The sequence below is a fragment of the Oryza sativa genome, chromosome 5 (assembly GCF_034140825.1).
Source record: "Oryza sativa Japonica Group chromosome 5, ASM3414082v1".
NCBI classification, from domain to species: Eukaryota; Viridiplantae; Streptophyta; class Magnoliopsida; order Poales; family Poaceae; genus Oryza; species Oryza sativa.
The window spans coordinates 11,819,685-11,837,651 of record NC_089039.1 but is presented as its reverse complement, the minus strand read 5'-3'; the positions used below and the strand labels follow the sequence as shown (position 1 = coordinate 11,837,651).

The 17,967-nt window shown below is 44.6% G+C and overlaps 1 protein-coding gene across 1 annotated transcript; it reads left to right on the top strand.

Moving 5' to 3' along the window:
• Positions 1 to 3,097: 3,097 nt before the first annotated feature.
• Positions 3,098 to 6,080, top strand: LOC4338290 (receptor-like protein kinase FERONIA). The gene has a single exon (XM_015782894.3). It carries the CDS (start codon positions 3,275 to 3,277, stop codon positions 5,882 to 5,884), a length of 2,610 nt encoding a protein of 869 aa, XP_015638380.1. The 5' UTR covers positions 3,098 to 3,274; the 3' UTR covers positions 5,885 to 6,080.
• The last annotated feature ends 11,887 nt before the right edge of the window (positions 6,081 to 17,967 follow it).

Below are 17,967 nucleotides of genomic sequence, written 5' to 3'. Positions count from 1 at the left end.
AAGACTATATATGTTCATAGCATAGCCGATCAGATAGATCTAGCATGTATCGGCTAATACTCCGATACCACTCTATGTTAAGATATTAGAGCAAGCAGAATATACTAAACAAAAGCCTAATATACTTAAATGCAATAAGATATTGACATAAAGGGCAGATTTAACATGTCAGTAAAGCATATAAAGCAAATATAGTTAAATCAGGTCAGATCGGCTGAAACCTCGATACTACCCTAATCGGCAACCAAGAAGCAGGCTAGAGATTGAGATTCTAATCACGACTCATAAGATCAAACAACTGATGCAACTATAAGTATGAAAAGAAGGACAATATCTAGACAATCAAGCCATTGGAAGTTTCATAGAGTGGTGGATATCGTATATAAACTAAGCCAACGTTGATATTTAACCTAATCGGCTGCCCTCTATTGATAGATGTTAGCCGATTGTAGGTTAGATAGCAATATTGCAAAGATTATATAAAATATATGATAACTCGACGAATTACATAAACAAGATTAGAGTATCATAAAGATGGAAGCACTAATCCCGAGAACGCAAGTCGTCATAACAAGTTTTACCTCTTGTTGAAGATCGAAACCGATGCAGCTCAACCCGAAAGCAAGAACTCGTCGAAATAAACTAAAGCAAAAAGGGTAGCGATGCGCCGAGATTGTATTGAACGTGTGTTAATTAATTACACGGGGTTCGGGGTCTATTTATACCCGAGAATTAGAAACTATGTCCATATCGGACACGACTCTTATCTCTAACAAACTCTAAGATACCATAAGTCTTTGCAGCAGACTTTTGCCAAACATATATCTAAAGAAATTACATAAAATATCCTAATTAATGGATACAATTGCCTACTCAGGACTCTATCCATGCGTGGCAATCATCTTGAAGCATATCAACTCGACCCGATGTCGTACACCAAGTCGTATTGTCGGAATCAGCTGTATCACTTATCCCAGTCTGACTCGGACTTAGCCAATCCCAATTGTAGCCGATTCGGACTACAGCCGATTCTTACTCTATTTCCGTGACAATCCTCATCTTCGGTTCCGCTTCGATCTAATCTTCTTTTCCGATGCTGATATTACCAAATTTGGTCATTAACAACACATTCAATAAAATCTCAGCGCATCGCCACCCTTTTACTTTCGTTTACTTTTGACGAGTTCTTGCTTTCGAGTTGAGTTGCATCGGTTTCGATCTTCAACTAGAGGTAAAACTTGATATGGCGGCTTGCGTTCTCGGGATTAGTGCTTCCATCTTTATGATACTCTAATTTTGTTTATGTAATTCGTCGAGTTATCATATATCTTATATAATCTTCGACAATACTGCTACTTAACTTTCAATCGGCTAACTTCTATCATTGGAAGGCAGCCGATTAGGTTAAATATCAATGCTGACTTAAATTATATAGGATATCTACCACCCTATGAAACATTCAATGGCTTGATTGTCTAGATATTGTCCTTCTTTTCATACTTATAGCTGCATCAGTTGAGTTTGACCTTATAAGTTGTGATTAGAATCTTAATCTCTAGCCTGTCTTTGGTTGCCGATTAGGGTAGCATCGGGGTTTCAGCCGATCTTACCTGATTTAGCCTTATATCTTATGTGCTTAATTGACATGCTAGATCTGCCATTTATATTAAGATCTTGTTGCATCTAGGTATATTACACTTCCTGTTTGATATATTTTGATTGCTTTAATATCTTAATATTGAGTGGTATCGGAGTATAGCCGATACATGCTAGATCTATCTGATCGGCTATATTATGAACGCTTATAATGTTCTTGTTAATATATATTTCGATCTAAGTGGTTTATACTGTCTCGGCATGACGACCGATCTATTCCAATCATTTGATTTAAGTATATATCGACATAAGGATTATATACTGTTAATATCTACAGTCGATCGAATAGATTTAGTTCTTTCTTGCTTATTTATGACTGCCGATCGACTCAAATATGACATCGGCTCAAAGATAAATGATATGTCATCAGTGACTGGCCGATCGGCTATCGTTTATAGATTTAACCGCTATCTTTTTGTCTTTGTTTCTTGTTGATTGCAGGATCAAATCAACTGGCACGCTCACGAACTTAAAGGCAAGATTTTTGGACCTGCACTGAAGTTAAGCAGATCTTCCAGGCCTCGTGTTTTTCGCATCAACAGTAATCCTCGACGTCCACGTGGAAGCAGATGGCGAGGGAACTTAATGGTGGTTCGGCTGAACCTTGGCCTACCCCTCAACCTGTGTGCTTCCTCCAGGGCCTTGATATTTGCCTCGCTAGCCCAATGGTGTGTTGATTGGGTCCATTTTCTGATGTTTCGATGAGTTTATAAGCCTAAATCTTCTATGGATGGTATTCTCCTCCATTTTTATTGTATTTCATCTCAACTTTGGTGGTTTATTACCTGTGTACAATTATTTACCAATACTCGTGGAAATTGTTAGAAGTAAGCCCTACCACTATATGTCTATAGCCGCATGCCGCCGCTCCTGGTGAGGAGAGGATAGGGATTGAGAAAAGGAGATTGGGCATTGTGGAGGGAAGAGGATAAGAGAGGAGTGGAGTGGACAGGAGTGGAGAGAGTAGAGAAGAGGATAAGGATGGTGGGCTGGTGGCTGGCGAGCATCTTAACAGGCTCGCCTACGAAAATTGATTTTCTCGTGGGGTACTTGAACCACCCTCGGGGCAGAAATTTTTGCATATGGAGGTAATTATGGTCCGCCTGTAATTTAGAGGGGTCTCGTCCAGACAAATCGATTATGTAGAAGTGTAAATGATGTTTTAAATTTGTTGTCTTGATGTTTACTTTTCGGACCAGGTCATATAGATGAAAGAGGTTGCAAAAAAGTGACAGCCATTTTATACTAAAATTAGCCAACATGAGTATGAGCTTTTCTTAGTCAGTTTCTACCTGTGTGCTGGTCCACACAATCGAATGGAATGACAGGTACCAAAATAAATGATACGCACAGCAGCTGTTCCCGCCAAATGCTCCCATGCGCCCGTCTTCAACGGCCACAACACATTGGTCAAGCTCCCTTGGCCCCTTATTCCCCCAAACAAACATCCTCTTCGAGGTGGAGATTGCAGAGGCATACACACCTCTGTTCTCCCTCCTTTGCTTCGTTCCCATACCAATTAATCAACCACTTTCACCTCCACATGGCCTAAGAAGCCATAATCTTCTATTGACGTCTGCATTTGCACGGCGGTCGCCAGCGATTGGGCACGACGGGCATGGCGTCCCGCCGGCATGTCCTGATTGCTGCACTTATTATGGTTGGGGTTCTCGAATTCGCCAACGCAGACAAATACAAGCCAACTGAGTCCATACTTGTGAACTGTGGTTCAGACAAGGAGGGCCAGGACATCGACGGCAGAAAATGGCTTTCTGATAAGGACAGTAAGTGGCTCATCGACGGCGAGAAGTCATCTATCATGGCAAATGCAGATTTCCAAGATCCCTCCCTCCCATCGCCGGTGCCGTATATGACGGCGCGGGTGTTCACCAAGGAGACCATGTACAACTTCTCCGTTGGGGAGGAGCGCCACTGGGTTAGGTTACACTTCTACCCTGCGTCCTACCACGATCTGCCCGCCGAGAACTTCTTCTTCTCGGTGTCTACATCCACCGGCATCACGCTGCTAAAGAATTTCAGCGTGTACATCACCGCCAAAGCGCTCAGCCAGGCGTACATCATCAGGGAGTTCACACTCCCACCATCAACAACTGGCTCCTTGTCGCTGATCTTCACACCCACGGCGATGAACAATGCGTCCTACGCCTTTGTCAATGGCATTGAGATCATCTCGATGCCCAACATCTTCAGCCAAGCAGCAGCGAGTGTTGATATCGCCGGCAACGAGGTGAGCACCACTGACAGCAGCCTGCAGACTATATACCGCCTCAACGTCGGTGGTTCATACGTGGCTCCGACAAATGATTCTGGGCTGTCACGTGACTGGTACGACGACACGCCATATATCTATGGTGCCGCAGTGGGTGTGACCTACCAGGCTAATGACACTGTCCAGATCAAGTACCCTAAAAATGACCCTGATGCAGAGTACGCTGCACCGGCAAGCGTATACCTCACCAGCCGATCAATGGGGCCTGACCCGAAGGTGAACAAGAACTACAAATTGACGTGGGTGTTCGAGGTGGATGGCAACTTCACCTACATCGTCAGGCTCCACTTTTGTGAGCTACTGCTCTCCAAGCCGAACCAGCGGGTGTTCGACATCCTGATCAATAACAAAACCGCCCAGTCCGGGGCCGATGTCATCGGGTGGGGAGGTCAATTTGTTCCAGTCTATAAGGACTACGCCACAATCATGCCTGGTGGTGCTGGTGACAAGGTCCTGTGGGTACAGCTGATGCCTAACGTTGGGAGTGGGTCAGAGTTCTTCGATTCTCTTCTCAATGGACTGGAGATCTTCAAGATGAGCGACTCTTCTGGCAACCTGGCCGGTCCGAATCCCGACCCTTCCAAGTTGCTTGAGGAAGCTGAGTCCTCAGCTCAAGGGAAGTTCAAGTCCAAGCCTAGCAACCTCAAGGCCACCGTGATCGGCGGTGCTGCAGGTGGCGCTGCCGCGTTTGGGATTGTTGCGGCCATCTGCATCGTGGTGTATCAATCAAAGAAGAGGAAGGTGCTAAATAACAGTGCATCCCACTCATCTGGATGGCTGCCAGTGTATGGTGGTAACTCGCACACAAGCACCAGCAAATCGTCTGGTGGCAGAAGCGCCGCCCTGATCAACCCAAACATCACGGCCATGTGCCGGCACTTCTCATTTGGAGAGATCAAGTCAGCAACGAAGAACTTTGATGAATCACTGGTGATTGGAGTTGGTGGGTTTGGGAAGGTGTATCGGGGTGTGGTTGACGGTGACACCAAGGTGGCTATCAAGCGGAGCAACCCGTCGTCGGAGCAGGGCGTGCTGGAGTTCCAGACTGAGATCGAGATGCTGTCCAAGCTGCGACACAAGCACCTTGTCTCGCTCATCGGCTGCTGCGAGGACGAGGGCGAGATGATCCTCGTGTATGACTACATGGCGCACGGCACGCTCCGTGAGCACCTGTACAAGGGTGGTAAGCCGGCTCTGTCATGGAAGCAACGGCTCGAGATCACAATTGGCGCCGCTCGTGGACTTCACTACCTTCACACCGGTGCCAAGTACACCATCATCCATCGTGACGTCAAGACGACCAATATCCTCGTCGACGAGAAGTGGGTCGCCAAGGTCTCTGATTTTGGCCTGTCCAAGACTGGCCCGACGGCCATGAACCAGACCCATGTCAGCACCATGGTCAAAGGAAGCTTCGGATACCTCGACCCAGAGTACTTCCGGCGGCAGCAGCTCACGGAGAAGTCCGACGTCTACTCGTTCGGTGTCGTGTTGTTCGAGGTTCTGTGTGCACGGCCTGCTTTGAACCCGAGCCTTCCACGGGAGCAGGTCAGCCTCGCCGACCACGCCATGAGCTGCCAGAGGAAAGGAACCCTTCATGACATCATCGACCCGTTGCTAAACGGCAAGATCGCACCTGACTGCCTGAAGAAGTTCGCCGAAACGGCAGAGAAGTGCCTGGCCGACCATGGCGTGGACCGCCCGTCCATGGGCGACGTCCTTTGGAACCTTGAGTTCGCGTTGCAGATGCAGGAGACATTTGAGAACGGCGGGAAGACGGAGGGAGCAGACAGCACGAGCGACAGCACCACCACTTCTGTGGCGGACAGCATGGCTGCCAACGCCGCAGCGCTGTCGCTGATCAGCGAGGATATGGACGAGGAGGACATCGCTAACAGCGTGGTGTTCTCGCAGCTCGTCCGCCCAACTGGCAGGTGAGATGGATCGATCGATGGGCATGGGAACGAGTTGTATTATTCGGCGGGGATGGTAGGTGGAACAGGCCATGCGTGCATACCGTTTGTTTGGGACTGGGATCGATTTACTGGTGTTGAACTGTTCGTATGTACGTAACATGGGAGATCAGGATATGTGTACATGTGTTGCATTATTCTTGATTTATTATTTGATTCCATTCTAGTTGTCTTACACTGGTCAGTTGTGAAAAAAGAGAGAAGAAAAGTTAAACCGCTAGTTTTTTTTTTATTTGAGAACAAAACAGCTAGTTCAGAATTCAGATTGCAGGTCAAAGGCTACTGTGCTTGGATAAGAGAGAAACTGGGGATTGTCTGTATATATTTTGCCATTTTTTTCTCCATCAACGTCAGTTTTTTTTCTTATAAACTTCTACTATGGTTGTGTTTAGTTCAGCGCAAAGTTTAGATTTTGTTTACTAAAAAGTTATGTGTGTATGATATGTTGATGTGCTGAAAAATGACTGAAATTTAGATCCAAACTTTGGATCTAAACACAGCCTATATGCATAGTGTGCACGCTGCCAAATATAGGGAAAGAGAGAGATAGAAGAGAGATTTTAGAGCTGGTCAATCCAGAGCAATTGTTATGCGGGTCTATCAAGAAATCCATTATAATTTTTTTGGGTTAAAAATATTTAGTTATAATTATAATATAATTATATGATGAATTACCAAATGAGTGGATACATACGAAAGAATGGCTGGTGTTATGATCATCTACATTATAGTCACTGAGTCGTCATCTGACTTATGCAACTCACGTAGCATTGATTCTATGTAATTGGGCGCTGCTATATACTATACCGGAGTTACATTGTCCTGTTTCGATCTCCAGCTCCTCTGCGCAAGGCCACGATTTTATTCCACCCTGCTTAGCATGGATCTCTCTGAGCGCAACAATCGAAAGTTTTCAAAATAAAAAATGTCGCTGGTATTTTTAGCAGAACCGTTATTATGCAGTTGCTTGATGTGAGGCAAGGTGAAAAATGTAGGGATACGCGTAGGTTACGATAGCATAAATCAAAATTTTTCTACCGTGTAAACCAGGAACCATACAAGTATTAGATCATAAATCGTTACCACTCGACGCGCTGCGCAGCGGAAGACGATGCTAAGAAGTCGAAGGAACACTCGCGAAGTAGCGCGCGTAGATGTAGAGGAAGTAGTCGATCGCACCGGCTCGAACTTCTCCTCCTCGTGCGTTCTTGTCATCGTACTCTCACGCCAATCAGCACCGCGCAACGCCTCTACCGGGATATATCCACATGTACAAACATGGAACGCCACACGCAGATGTGCTAGCACACACGCGCGGCTAGGGTTTTGCTCGGGAAGGGAGTGGCGGCTAGGGTTTCTCACGTGATGCAATACCTCCGCCGGTCACATCTGTCACGAATATATTGGATCCATCACTCGGGCCTCCAAGGCCCGTAGGACTCCTGTTCGGATCCCTATCCGAATTAAGCTCATATTGGATCTCCATCCAATCCCCTTATTCCGGCCCATTAAGCGTGCGAGCCTGTAGGTTCATGTACACTCGGCTATAACCCGAAAACTCCTTTTCGGTTCACGCGTCAACAGCGGCCCCTAGCAGAACGTATTGACCCACCAGGCATACATAAAGATCATATCGGCTGAACCTCTAGTGTATACTTGTATGAACCCCTTTGCCTCACGATATCGATTAAGCTCAAGGATAGATATGTGCCATCCTCTAATAGCTCAATCATTCACTCGAACCTGTGATAGATTATATAACTTGTGATTGACTCAATCACCTTTGGCATGGCCATGCACATGCATAATCTACAACATCGAGGGGTCCAGAGATATCTCTCCATAGGAGGGGCAAATCCCATCTTGATTATTCATATCCCACTACATGTTTCATAGCATACCCGAAAACTACTTTTACAACTACCCAATTACGGAGTAGCGTTTAGCAGTCCCTAAGTAAGCTACTACACATGTTGGGAACCATAATAATCTCAGGTCTAAGGATTCAACACCAACACTAAATGAGATCACTGATGACACAACACATATGGCTCTTGCAGTGTTTCATGTTGGGTCTATCCAACAACATGTGTCCACATTATTAATTTGGTATCTATATACCATGATCCATGAGACATGATCATCAATTAATACATGTGCTGATCATCTAAATATATTTGTTCCACATATGATATTTGATCAGGGATCCTTTAGAAATAGCAACATGCAACATAAAGAGTCTCATAAAAGAATCATATATTCATTAACCAATAATGAGTTATCTATTTTAAGGAACAAAGTCGGATAAATATGTAAACATAGTATGTGATACAATCATCTCTATGATTACCTCTAGGGCATATCACTAACAGAAAATGTGTGGCGGTATCTTTACTTGATAAATGAGTATGCATTACCTCCTTTTTCATTTTTATTTTGTCTTTTAATGTGAATACTTCATACCTGTAATATAAAGTTAAAATCTAAATCGAGAGACCTCTCTATTTAGTCTTAATGGAAGACATTACATACAACAAAAAAGTACTACTACACATGCATCTCTTCTTAGCTATTATGTCATACATATCCTTTTTCCCTTCTTACAATTTTTCTCTTAAACTACTTTGGCTGAGTTCGCGAGTGAGGGTCCCAACCCTCACTCCCTAGGACGCAAAACGAAATAGCGTTTAGCGCATGATTAATTAAGTATTAGCTAAAATAATTTTGAAAAATGGACTAATATGATTTTTTTAAAGTAACTTTCCTATTGAAAATTTTTGCAAAAAATGCACAGTTTGGTAGTTTGAAAAACGTGCGCACGGAAAACGAGGGAGGTGAGTTGGGAAAGTAGAGATAAGAACTCAGCCTCATCTGATATACAATCCGATTACACCATTGCGTTCGTTGCAATAAAATCTTTATAATAAGATCTAACATGACTATATATGTAAATTACTTTTATTATATATGCATGTTACTTTTATCGTATATATAAATTATAGATTTGATTAAATTACTTCTTATACATTCATAATGCTCTGAGTTGATTACTTTTATTATTGTTTTAGTCAATTCCATAATTTGTGTTGATTAAATTTAATTTCTAGATAGGCTCATGTTTTTATCTATACATCTGATTTACTTCTAATGTTTTAACAACTTACTCCCATTTTGTACTAAGTTACTTTTATGATTTTCTTAAAATTACTTTCAAACCTTACGGAATTTACTTTCATAAATGTATTTAGTTGAAAATCTTCTCTACACATTTTTTGGTGAATTTACTCCACATAGTTTGTTACTTCAACTCAGTCATAATGTAATTACTTGTGTTATAGAGAGTTACTTCTGTTGCATATCTAAGTTACTTCTACAATTTAAATAAATTATTTTAAATTAATAAAGGTTGGATTACATTCAACGTGGATCTCGTTTTTTCACATGTTTTAAGTAGAGTACAATGATGCAAATAGATCTTAAAAATAATGTGTGATTTTAAATAGATCTTAAAAAAAAACTTGTCATGGCGGTTTGCGTTCTCGGGATTAGTGCTTCCGTCTTTATGACCCTCTAATCTTGTTTATGTAATTCGTCGAGTTATCACATACACTTCGTAATCTCTGATAAGTTGCGTTATATAACTTGTCATCGGCTGGTTCTTACTGTTAGGAAGTAACCGATAGAGTTATGTTTTGTTATTAACTTAGATTATATTGTGTATCTACCATCTCTTAGAGGTTTTCATCATCTTGCCTAGATTTTATACTTCTCTTTATGCTTAATGCTGCATCGGTTGAGTTCGATCTATTAAGTAATATCTTTAATTATGATATCTGGCTTGTTTTATGATTATCGAGAGAGATAGCATCAGGGTTTCAGCCGATCTTACCTGATTTAGCTACTTTATATCTCATCCGCTTGATTGATATGCTAGGTCTGCCATTTATATTAAGATCTTATTGCATTAAGGTATATTAGGCTTCTTGTTTAATATATTATGCATGTTTTGATATCTTAGTATAAAGTGGTATCGGAGTATTAGCCGATACATCCTAGATTTATCTAATCGGCTATGCTAAAAATGTCTATATAATCATTGATTTAATGTATACTTCGACTTAAGTGATTTATATAGTCTCGGCATGGTGACCGATCTATCCCAATCACTTAGTTTAAGTATACGTCGAAAGAATGATTATATGTCGTTAATATCTACAGCCGAACGAGTAGATTTAGTTTTATCTTATTTATTTATAACTGCCGATCAATTTCACTATGACATCGGCCTGAAGATAAATGATATGTCATCGGCAACTAGCCGATCAACTATCGTTTATAGATTTAACCGCGGTTTTTCTTGTCTTTCTTTCTTGTTGATTGCACTGGCACGCTCACGAACCAAAAAGCAAGATTTTGGACCTGCACTGAAATTAAGCAGAGATTAGCCTTGTGAGCTTAATCATTCATCTGCAATTTTGGTTATATTCATTCTTGTTCTTGTTTTTGTTGTTCAATTCGCAAACAGGGATTAGCCTTCTTAGCGAGATCAACTACATTTCGACACGGTTGATAACCAGAGGAGAATTGGTGCTGCGATTGGGGCTCAAGAGCGTGTTTGCTCAAGAAGTCGGATCGATTTGTGTTGCGACTCCACCTAAATCAACTGTCTATCAGAACCTTTCGGAAGATCGGAAACCCTAGTCCACATCGCGTGCTGCCAGCGCCTCCGCCCTCCCTATCTTGCGCGTGAGAAACAGGAAGAAGGAAGCAGAGAAAGAAGCGAGAGAGAGAGAGATGGACAGAGAACGGTGAGGATGAAATCGAGGGAGGAGAAAGGGATAAGAGAGAGAGAAATAAAATAAAAAGAAAGGAAAAGAGAAAAGAGGTGGGGCCCACTAGTGGGACCCACATTCTAGGCTCTTCCTCCATGAGCACTCTCTCCATATAAGTCTATTTTACCTCCCTCTAGTTTTCTGTCTAAGCCTAAGACATCCATTCCTTATTAAAGTCTATATTACACCCCTACACTTTTGGCTGAGCCCGAGGGGTGGATGCCTCTATAGAAGTCCATAGGACGCCCTTCATCTAACCCTCGGGCAGAGCCCATCAGCAACCTCCTCCCTCTACCTAAAGTCTATATCGTGTCCCACTACAACCCAAAGGCTCTCTATAACACCTCCCCACCCGAGTTCTTCCTCCTCAGTTTATAAATCCTTCCAAACTTTGAAAATCCATATCTTTCAAACCGTAACTCCGATTGACTCCTTTCAACGTCCATAATCTCTCTAAAATTGAGATCTGTTTAATGGCACCAGTAGTTGGATTGAATGTTGCTTTATTTTCTTTCTTTTAGGATTGTGCGTGGATATTCTTTGATTGTTCATCGGACATTTCGGATATTCTGGATATTTATCGATCATGGGTATTCTGCTTATTTAATTGCTGCGGATTTCTTGAAGATATTATAATCTAAAGAAAGGCAAGTCACTACGCTCCCTTACTTGAACATATTGAACCTACATTTAGAAATTTGTTGTTTGCAAATAAAAATTGCATGCTAATTATAAAACCACGTACCTACACTTGCATAAAACCCATCCTTGATATTGTTATCACTATGTTATACATTCATCCATTGTTGCCTGAGTCTATTTATTTATACGCAGTCAATTAATGACATCGCTTAGCATTGCTATTATAGGCGATTGTACACTCTATACCTTGTGTTATATGGTTATGGATGTGAGATCACTCTTTGTGAGTGATTGATGATGTGCGGGTGGAGACATGAGCACCACCCGCCACACAAAAATCTTTTGCGAAAACTAAAACTTAATGAAACAAAACAATTTTGACTGGGGCGGCACGATCAGAATATGGGTGGAACGGTTAGTCGCCAACCCTGGTCAGTTAAGGACTGAGTCAGGAAGCTATACAGGAAACGAACCAAGTACGACCACATTTCATGAATGGATAGACCCAATGGACTAGGAAATTCTCGTGGGACGGAACCCCAGTCATGGTAGGTTCTGTATGAGTGTGATGTTGTTGTTGAAGTGTTGATAATTGGAAAATACCGGTAAAAACCTAAAATGCACCCTATAAGTATGTATATGTTAAATATCCCATGATCCCTGGAGCGCTAGGACTCAGCTCACTTCTGGCTCGAGGTAGGTTCGGTGTGCCGGGGGTGCAATGGGAGCTCATAGTCCTTGGAGCGGGTGTCGCAATGCGAGAATTACTAAAAAGCCGGGCCGTGATCAGTCTCATATGTTGGGTAAGTCACAGAATGCGGGATTAAAAGTGTACCGCCCCGATTTTGTTTCCAGATTAAAAATCAATTAATAATGCATTTTCTAGAAATTAAATAAAAGTTGAAGCAATTTAATCAAGTGAAATAATGGGAGAATTAAAATTTTCCCTTAAAAATCATTGGCTGAGAATATTTTGTAATATTCTTTGTGCCCTAAAATAATCACCGGATTTTTCTGTGAATTTTCAGAGCTCAATATCTAATTTTAATGTCACACAGTTCATTTAATCAATTAAATCAAAAAAGAAAAACAAATAAATTCATCCTTCCTCTCTTTGGGCCATTTTTGGCCCAAGATCTTTTCCCCCTCCTTGGCCCGCTCGCCCCTCTCTCCTTCCCTCCTCCCTCTCGGGCCGACCCCTCCCTTCTCGGCCCGATCGACTTTCCCTCGCACAAAGTCTAAATAACCCCCTGCCCGGCCTCCTCTCTCTTCCCCTCGCCGACAGGTGGACCCGAGGCGCCACCTGTCAAGGCCTCCTTCTACTACCCCCAGCTCCCTGAGCCAAAAACGCCGCCATGCCGCCCTTTTGCCGCCCACGTCGCCGCCGATTCCGGCTCCTCCCGCTCGTGCCCTCACGCCCAAACCGCATGAAATCGGTTCCCCTCCACCTCCTCCACCAAATCCCCCACTTTTACCCAATGTTTGGCGCCAAATCGAGTCCCCACTCTGCCCATGTTGAGCTCCACGTCGCCGGCCGTTGCCGCCCCAAATTCGCCACTCCCCGGGCTCCCCGTTGCTCTCTCACGCTATAAAAAGCCTCCCCGTGCTCTCCTCATCCGTTTCCCCCATTTTTCCCAAGCCACCGCGCCCTCCCTCGCTCTCCCAGCGCCGATCCTCATCGCCGCCCCTCGCCGGCGACCTTCCAGCCGGCCACCACTGCCGCCCTAAGCACCGCCAAGTCGCACCACCACCACCGTCGGCTTCGCCGCTCCATGCCGCATCCCAGCCTCCACCACGCTTCCCTGAACCATCGCCGAAACCCTGCTCTCACCGCTAGCCTGAGCCACCACTGCCTCCTACCGCTCCAGCCGCGCATAGCCGCCTGTCCGGTCGACCCCGTGGTGCTCTGTCGCCCTCCTCGATACCGCGGCCATTGTCCGCAGCCCGTCCACCCCTCCATCTTCGCGAATCGCCGCCGAAAATCCCTCCCCTCTGCTCAAGGTGAGTTCGGCCTTTCCCGCCGGGTTCCGGCCACCTTTTGATGTCGTTCTGCGCCACCTCCCTCACTCTAGCTCCCTTCCATACCTTCCCCATGTCCTACCAGTCCTCGGCCGCGCTGCGGTCTTCACCGGGAATCGCCGGAGCGCCGTCCCACCGTCATCCTGAGGCGCCCGCCGTCACCTTGCTCGCCGCCGGCCGCCTCCTTCCGCCGTTTGGCCTCTCGGTGAGCACTCCCCTCCCTCTCCCTCTTCCTCTCCTTCGATGGCCGCCTCCCGGGCTTGCTCGTGATGCGTCGCCGCCGCCGATGGCTGTCCGGCCGGTTTGTCACCGTCGCGCTCTGCGCCAGCGTCGCTGCCGGCTGTGCCTGGCAGCCGACTGCCGCCTCCCCTAGCCGTGCCGCGCCGTCGTTCCCTCACGTGTGCCGCCGTGTCACACCCTGAAAATTCAAAATATATAAATTGTTGTTTAAATGGAATTTCTAGAATTTATTTTAAAAGTCTTGAAAAGAAAATCTAAGTTTAATTAATAAATTCCAATATAAAATTGGGCCAGATAAAATTTCATTAAATACTTTGCTTAATTCTATAATTCCTAGATTTTTCTGGGATTTATTTGAGCTAAGAAAGTATTTTTAATAAATGGAATTGCATTTAAGAAATAATTTAAATTGAAAAAGGTTTTAAAAAGTCTCTTTTGGCTTTGGGCCGAAAGTCGGCCCAAAACCGTTCTCTCTCTCCTCGGCCCAGTCTGGCCCAGTCCGCAGCCGCCCGCGCGAGCGCGCTGTCGCTGACAGGTGGGGCCCACCCGTCAGTCGTCGTCTACCTTCGGCCGCCGCCGCCCGAAACCCTAGTTTCGCGCCGCCGCCGTTTCCTTTCCAAATCCGGCCGTTCCTTTCCTTCTCCGGCCGAATCAATAGAGGGGAAATGATCTCCGGGATCTCCTCTACCTTTTCTCCTTTGGAATCTTTGGTTAAATCGTTTTGGAAAGCGTCGGAGACGAGTTCGATTCGGATCGGTTTTCCCTCTCTCCAAGCCGAAGGTTTCCTTCGCCGTTGCCGTCGCCGTGGGCCTTCGCCGCCGCCTCCGAGCCCCTTTAAAAGGACCCCCGGTGTCTCCTCTACCCGTCGCAGCCCTCGCCTTCGCCTCTCGTCGCCGGAGTAGCTCTAGCGCCGTGTGCCCTAGCTTTGCCGTCGCCGCCGCCGCTTCAGCCGTGCTCCGCCGTCGCTCCAGCTGTCGCCGCCGCTCGGGAAGACCGCCGTCGTCATCGCCAAGTCGCCGCCGTCCTCGTCCGCCCCTTCGCAGCCGTCGGAACCCGCCGGAGCTTCGTCACCGTCGACAACCCGAAGGTAGCCGCCGCTTCCTTCTCGTCGCCGTCGTCGTCCGTTCCTTTTCCGCCGCCGTTTTGGTCACCGGTGTGTTCGCCGCGTTGTCCTCTACGTGCTGGTGCCCTCCGTTGGTGCCGTGGTGCCGCCGTTCGCCGGCGAGTGTCCGCCGCTCGAGCCGTCTTCTTCGCCGAGCCGCCGCCGTCGTCGGTGATGTCATCGTTGACGTCATCGGGATCCTCTCCCGTGAGCCAGTCGTGGACCGATCGATCTCGGCCATCCGATTTGGATCAGATCAATCTCGGCCGTCCGTTCGTGTGAACCGCCGTCCATGCGCCGGTCCACCCAAACCCTAGCCCGCTGACGCAATAAATCCCCTTTTCCTTTTCAAAAATAATTCATTATTGCGTCATAATTCAATTTAAACCGATTTAAGTGTTTTAATCCGATTTAATCTTTAAAAATTCATAACTAATTCATCTTAGCTCCGATTTAGTTGGTTCAAGTCTCTAAATTTTTCTAAAATTGAGATCTACACATTAAAAATATCCACATGTACTGTTCATGCTTGTTTATGTGCTGTTTTGGTGATTTTGCTTCTTTTTGCTTAGATTCCGTCGTTTCTGGAGAGTCCGTTTTCGCGGAAGAAGAGTTTGAAGAGTTCCAAGGCCAGCAAGGCAAGTCACACAGATCCCAAACAACCCTTTGAGCATGTTGATCCTATTTAAAGCTATTGTTTCTATTCAACTATTGCATCTATTTTCGAATGTCATTGGGTGGAATTGACCTATTCTTTGTTATGGCCCTTTCGTACTTGATTACCTTATTCCTTGATACCTTGGGTTATTACAATTTGACTAGTTGAGCTTTATTTATATTGGTTCAACTAGATATTAGATATAATTGCTTAGCCCTGCTTAGAAACATTAGTACATTTATGGGATAACTAATGACTCACTATTATTTCATGATGGCTTATTGATAGTTCACGATGGTCAATCGTGATTAGTTAATTAATTAATGTGCCAACTAAAACCTGGTAATGGTGGGTTGTGAGCACATGGTTTTGATGGTCGTGCTCATGACAATTAAGGACCGGTTCACGAGTTTCGGTTGTGAAACATTTATCGTGCCAACCACAAGCCAGCATGGGCAACGGCTTTATCTTTTGTATAGCATGGTTCATTGCGGGGCACCAGACTGAGAAGTGGCGGAGATAAGCCCACAGGGGTCGCTGGGGAGTCCATGCCTTGTTTATAAGGGGGTGATTATGATCCAGGAAGGTGCGCTGCAGTGGATTGTGTTATGCGAGGGGTATTGTCACAACTCCTTTCCGAGATACCGTGGTGGTATTGAGGCACATGGTGACATGATGTGGGGTTGTGTCTTGTGGGTACAGTGGTACACCTCTGGCCAGAGTAAAACTATTCGAATAGCCGTGCCCGCGGTTATGGGCGGGTCTAACAATGTCTTTCGTGATTAGTCTCACACCTTTCATCATAGTAAAAGATGCTACAACTGGTAATAATTTGATTAGCTCCTGGTTTGGAATGGTACATTCCTGGTTTGGAGATAGAACTGTGCAGCCGGGGTGGTTGTTCAGAATGGTTGGGCCTATACAACAGGGTATGTTGTATAGCGTTGGATTAATATTGCTTAATTATTACTTAACTGTTTTGTTAAATTCTCAAATGTTTGCTAAATGCTGCTTTTGCAAATGCAACCCTATTATGCCATCCTTTGTTATCCTGTGCACTTGCATATTTGCTGCATGGCTTGCTGAGTATGTCATATACTCACCTTGCAATCATTCATCAGAGGAAGAGTTCTACAATGAGGCTGATGGTGTGGAGGATTAGGTGTAGCCTTGGTCAAGCTGCCTGTGGAGTGGAGCCGTCTGCGCCGTTATTTAATTTCCGCTGCTTAGAACTTTATTGATTGAGAGGAACTATCTACCTCTGTAATGACATTTTATTCGCTTATTAATTAGAGTAATATTTGTACTCTATTATCAATTTGTTATTGTGTGCCTCGGCTGATTCCTGGACGAGGGTTCACACACATGTAAGCGTTTGGAATTTTGGATAGAAATTCCGGGCGTGACAAGTTGGTATCAGAGCCTCTTTGACCCTAGGTTATGCCAAATGGTTACCCATAGAAGCCTTCTGAAAAATATTGGAAAAGTAGAACTGTTCTCCTCCCTTTCTCTTTTAATTAAACCAAACTAATGGCACATGCACTTCATAATCTCTTTTAATGGTTCTCATTCAAAATTTATTCCAGTGTTATTAGTACTGTACATCTATTACTGTACTAATGGCTCATTTACCAGCAAAAGTTTTACAATACTGTTTTATTTAATCTTGCTGCAATAAAATAAATTTAGCATGTTGATTTTATAATTTCCTTTCATTTCTTTTGAAACCAGTTATTCAAAATTACAAAATTTGTGACCTCGTTTCCAAATGTTTTAATTTATTTCGCAAAGCTTGGTTTACTTTATTTACTTCCCTTTTTACTTTGATTTTCTAACTTTATTCAAATTAATCCAAAAACTTGTGCTATTAATTGGATAAAGGTCTTAACTCCCTCCTTTCACTTGTCTTTAGATGCCGCGTTACAAGCCTGAGTACCTGTTTGGTGTTGAGGGTTTTGTCCAGGAGTTGCGTACGATGTCCTTTGTCATTGGATTTGGGACTGCCCCTTTTTATGCCCAGATTCCTCATGATCGTCATGAAGAGAAGTGCCGAGTCAAAGTCACCTTAAACAGCAATAGTGAAGATGTCCCCTCAGTGATGTTTGAAGCTGGAGGAAGAAACTACATCCATGCATGTCAGGAAGTGGCAAGGATCGCCATAGGAGAGCTCCGTGATCGCTACAGTGATCAATTGGCCGACACTGAGTATCGCTACCATCCTCGCCAACCTCAGGGAAGTGACCGTGGCAGTTACCTTGAGACTGAAGGAATTGAGAATGATGTTACCACGAAACATTTGGTTGAGATGTTGTGGGCTATGGATGAAAGTCGTGCGGGGACTGTGTTAGCAGCTCAAGATCGTGAAGATCGGAATCGTGGTAAGATTTGCAAGCTAGAAGACAAGGTGGATCGTTTGGAGAAGGAATTAGCCGCATTGAAGGGAGAAGCACCGCCGCAGAAGGCCAGGATTCGTCTTACCGCAAGGAAGAGAGCCCTATTTGTCCCTCGCTATCAATTGGCGCCAAAGGTTCGTGTGGTGGAGAAAGAAGTTGCTC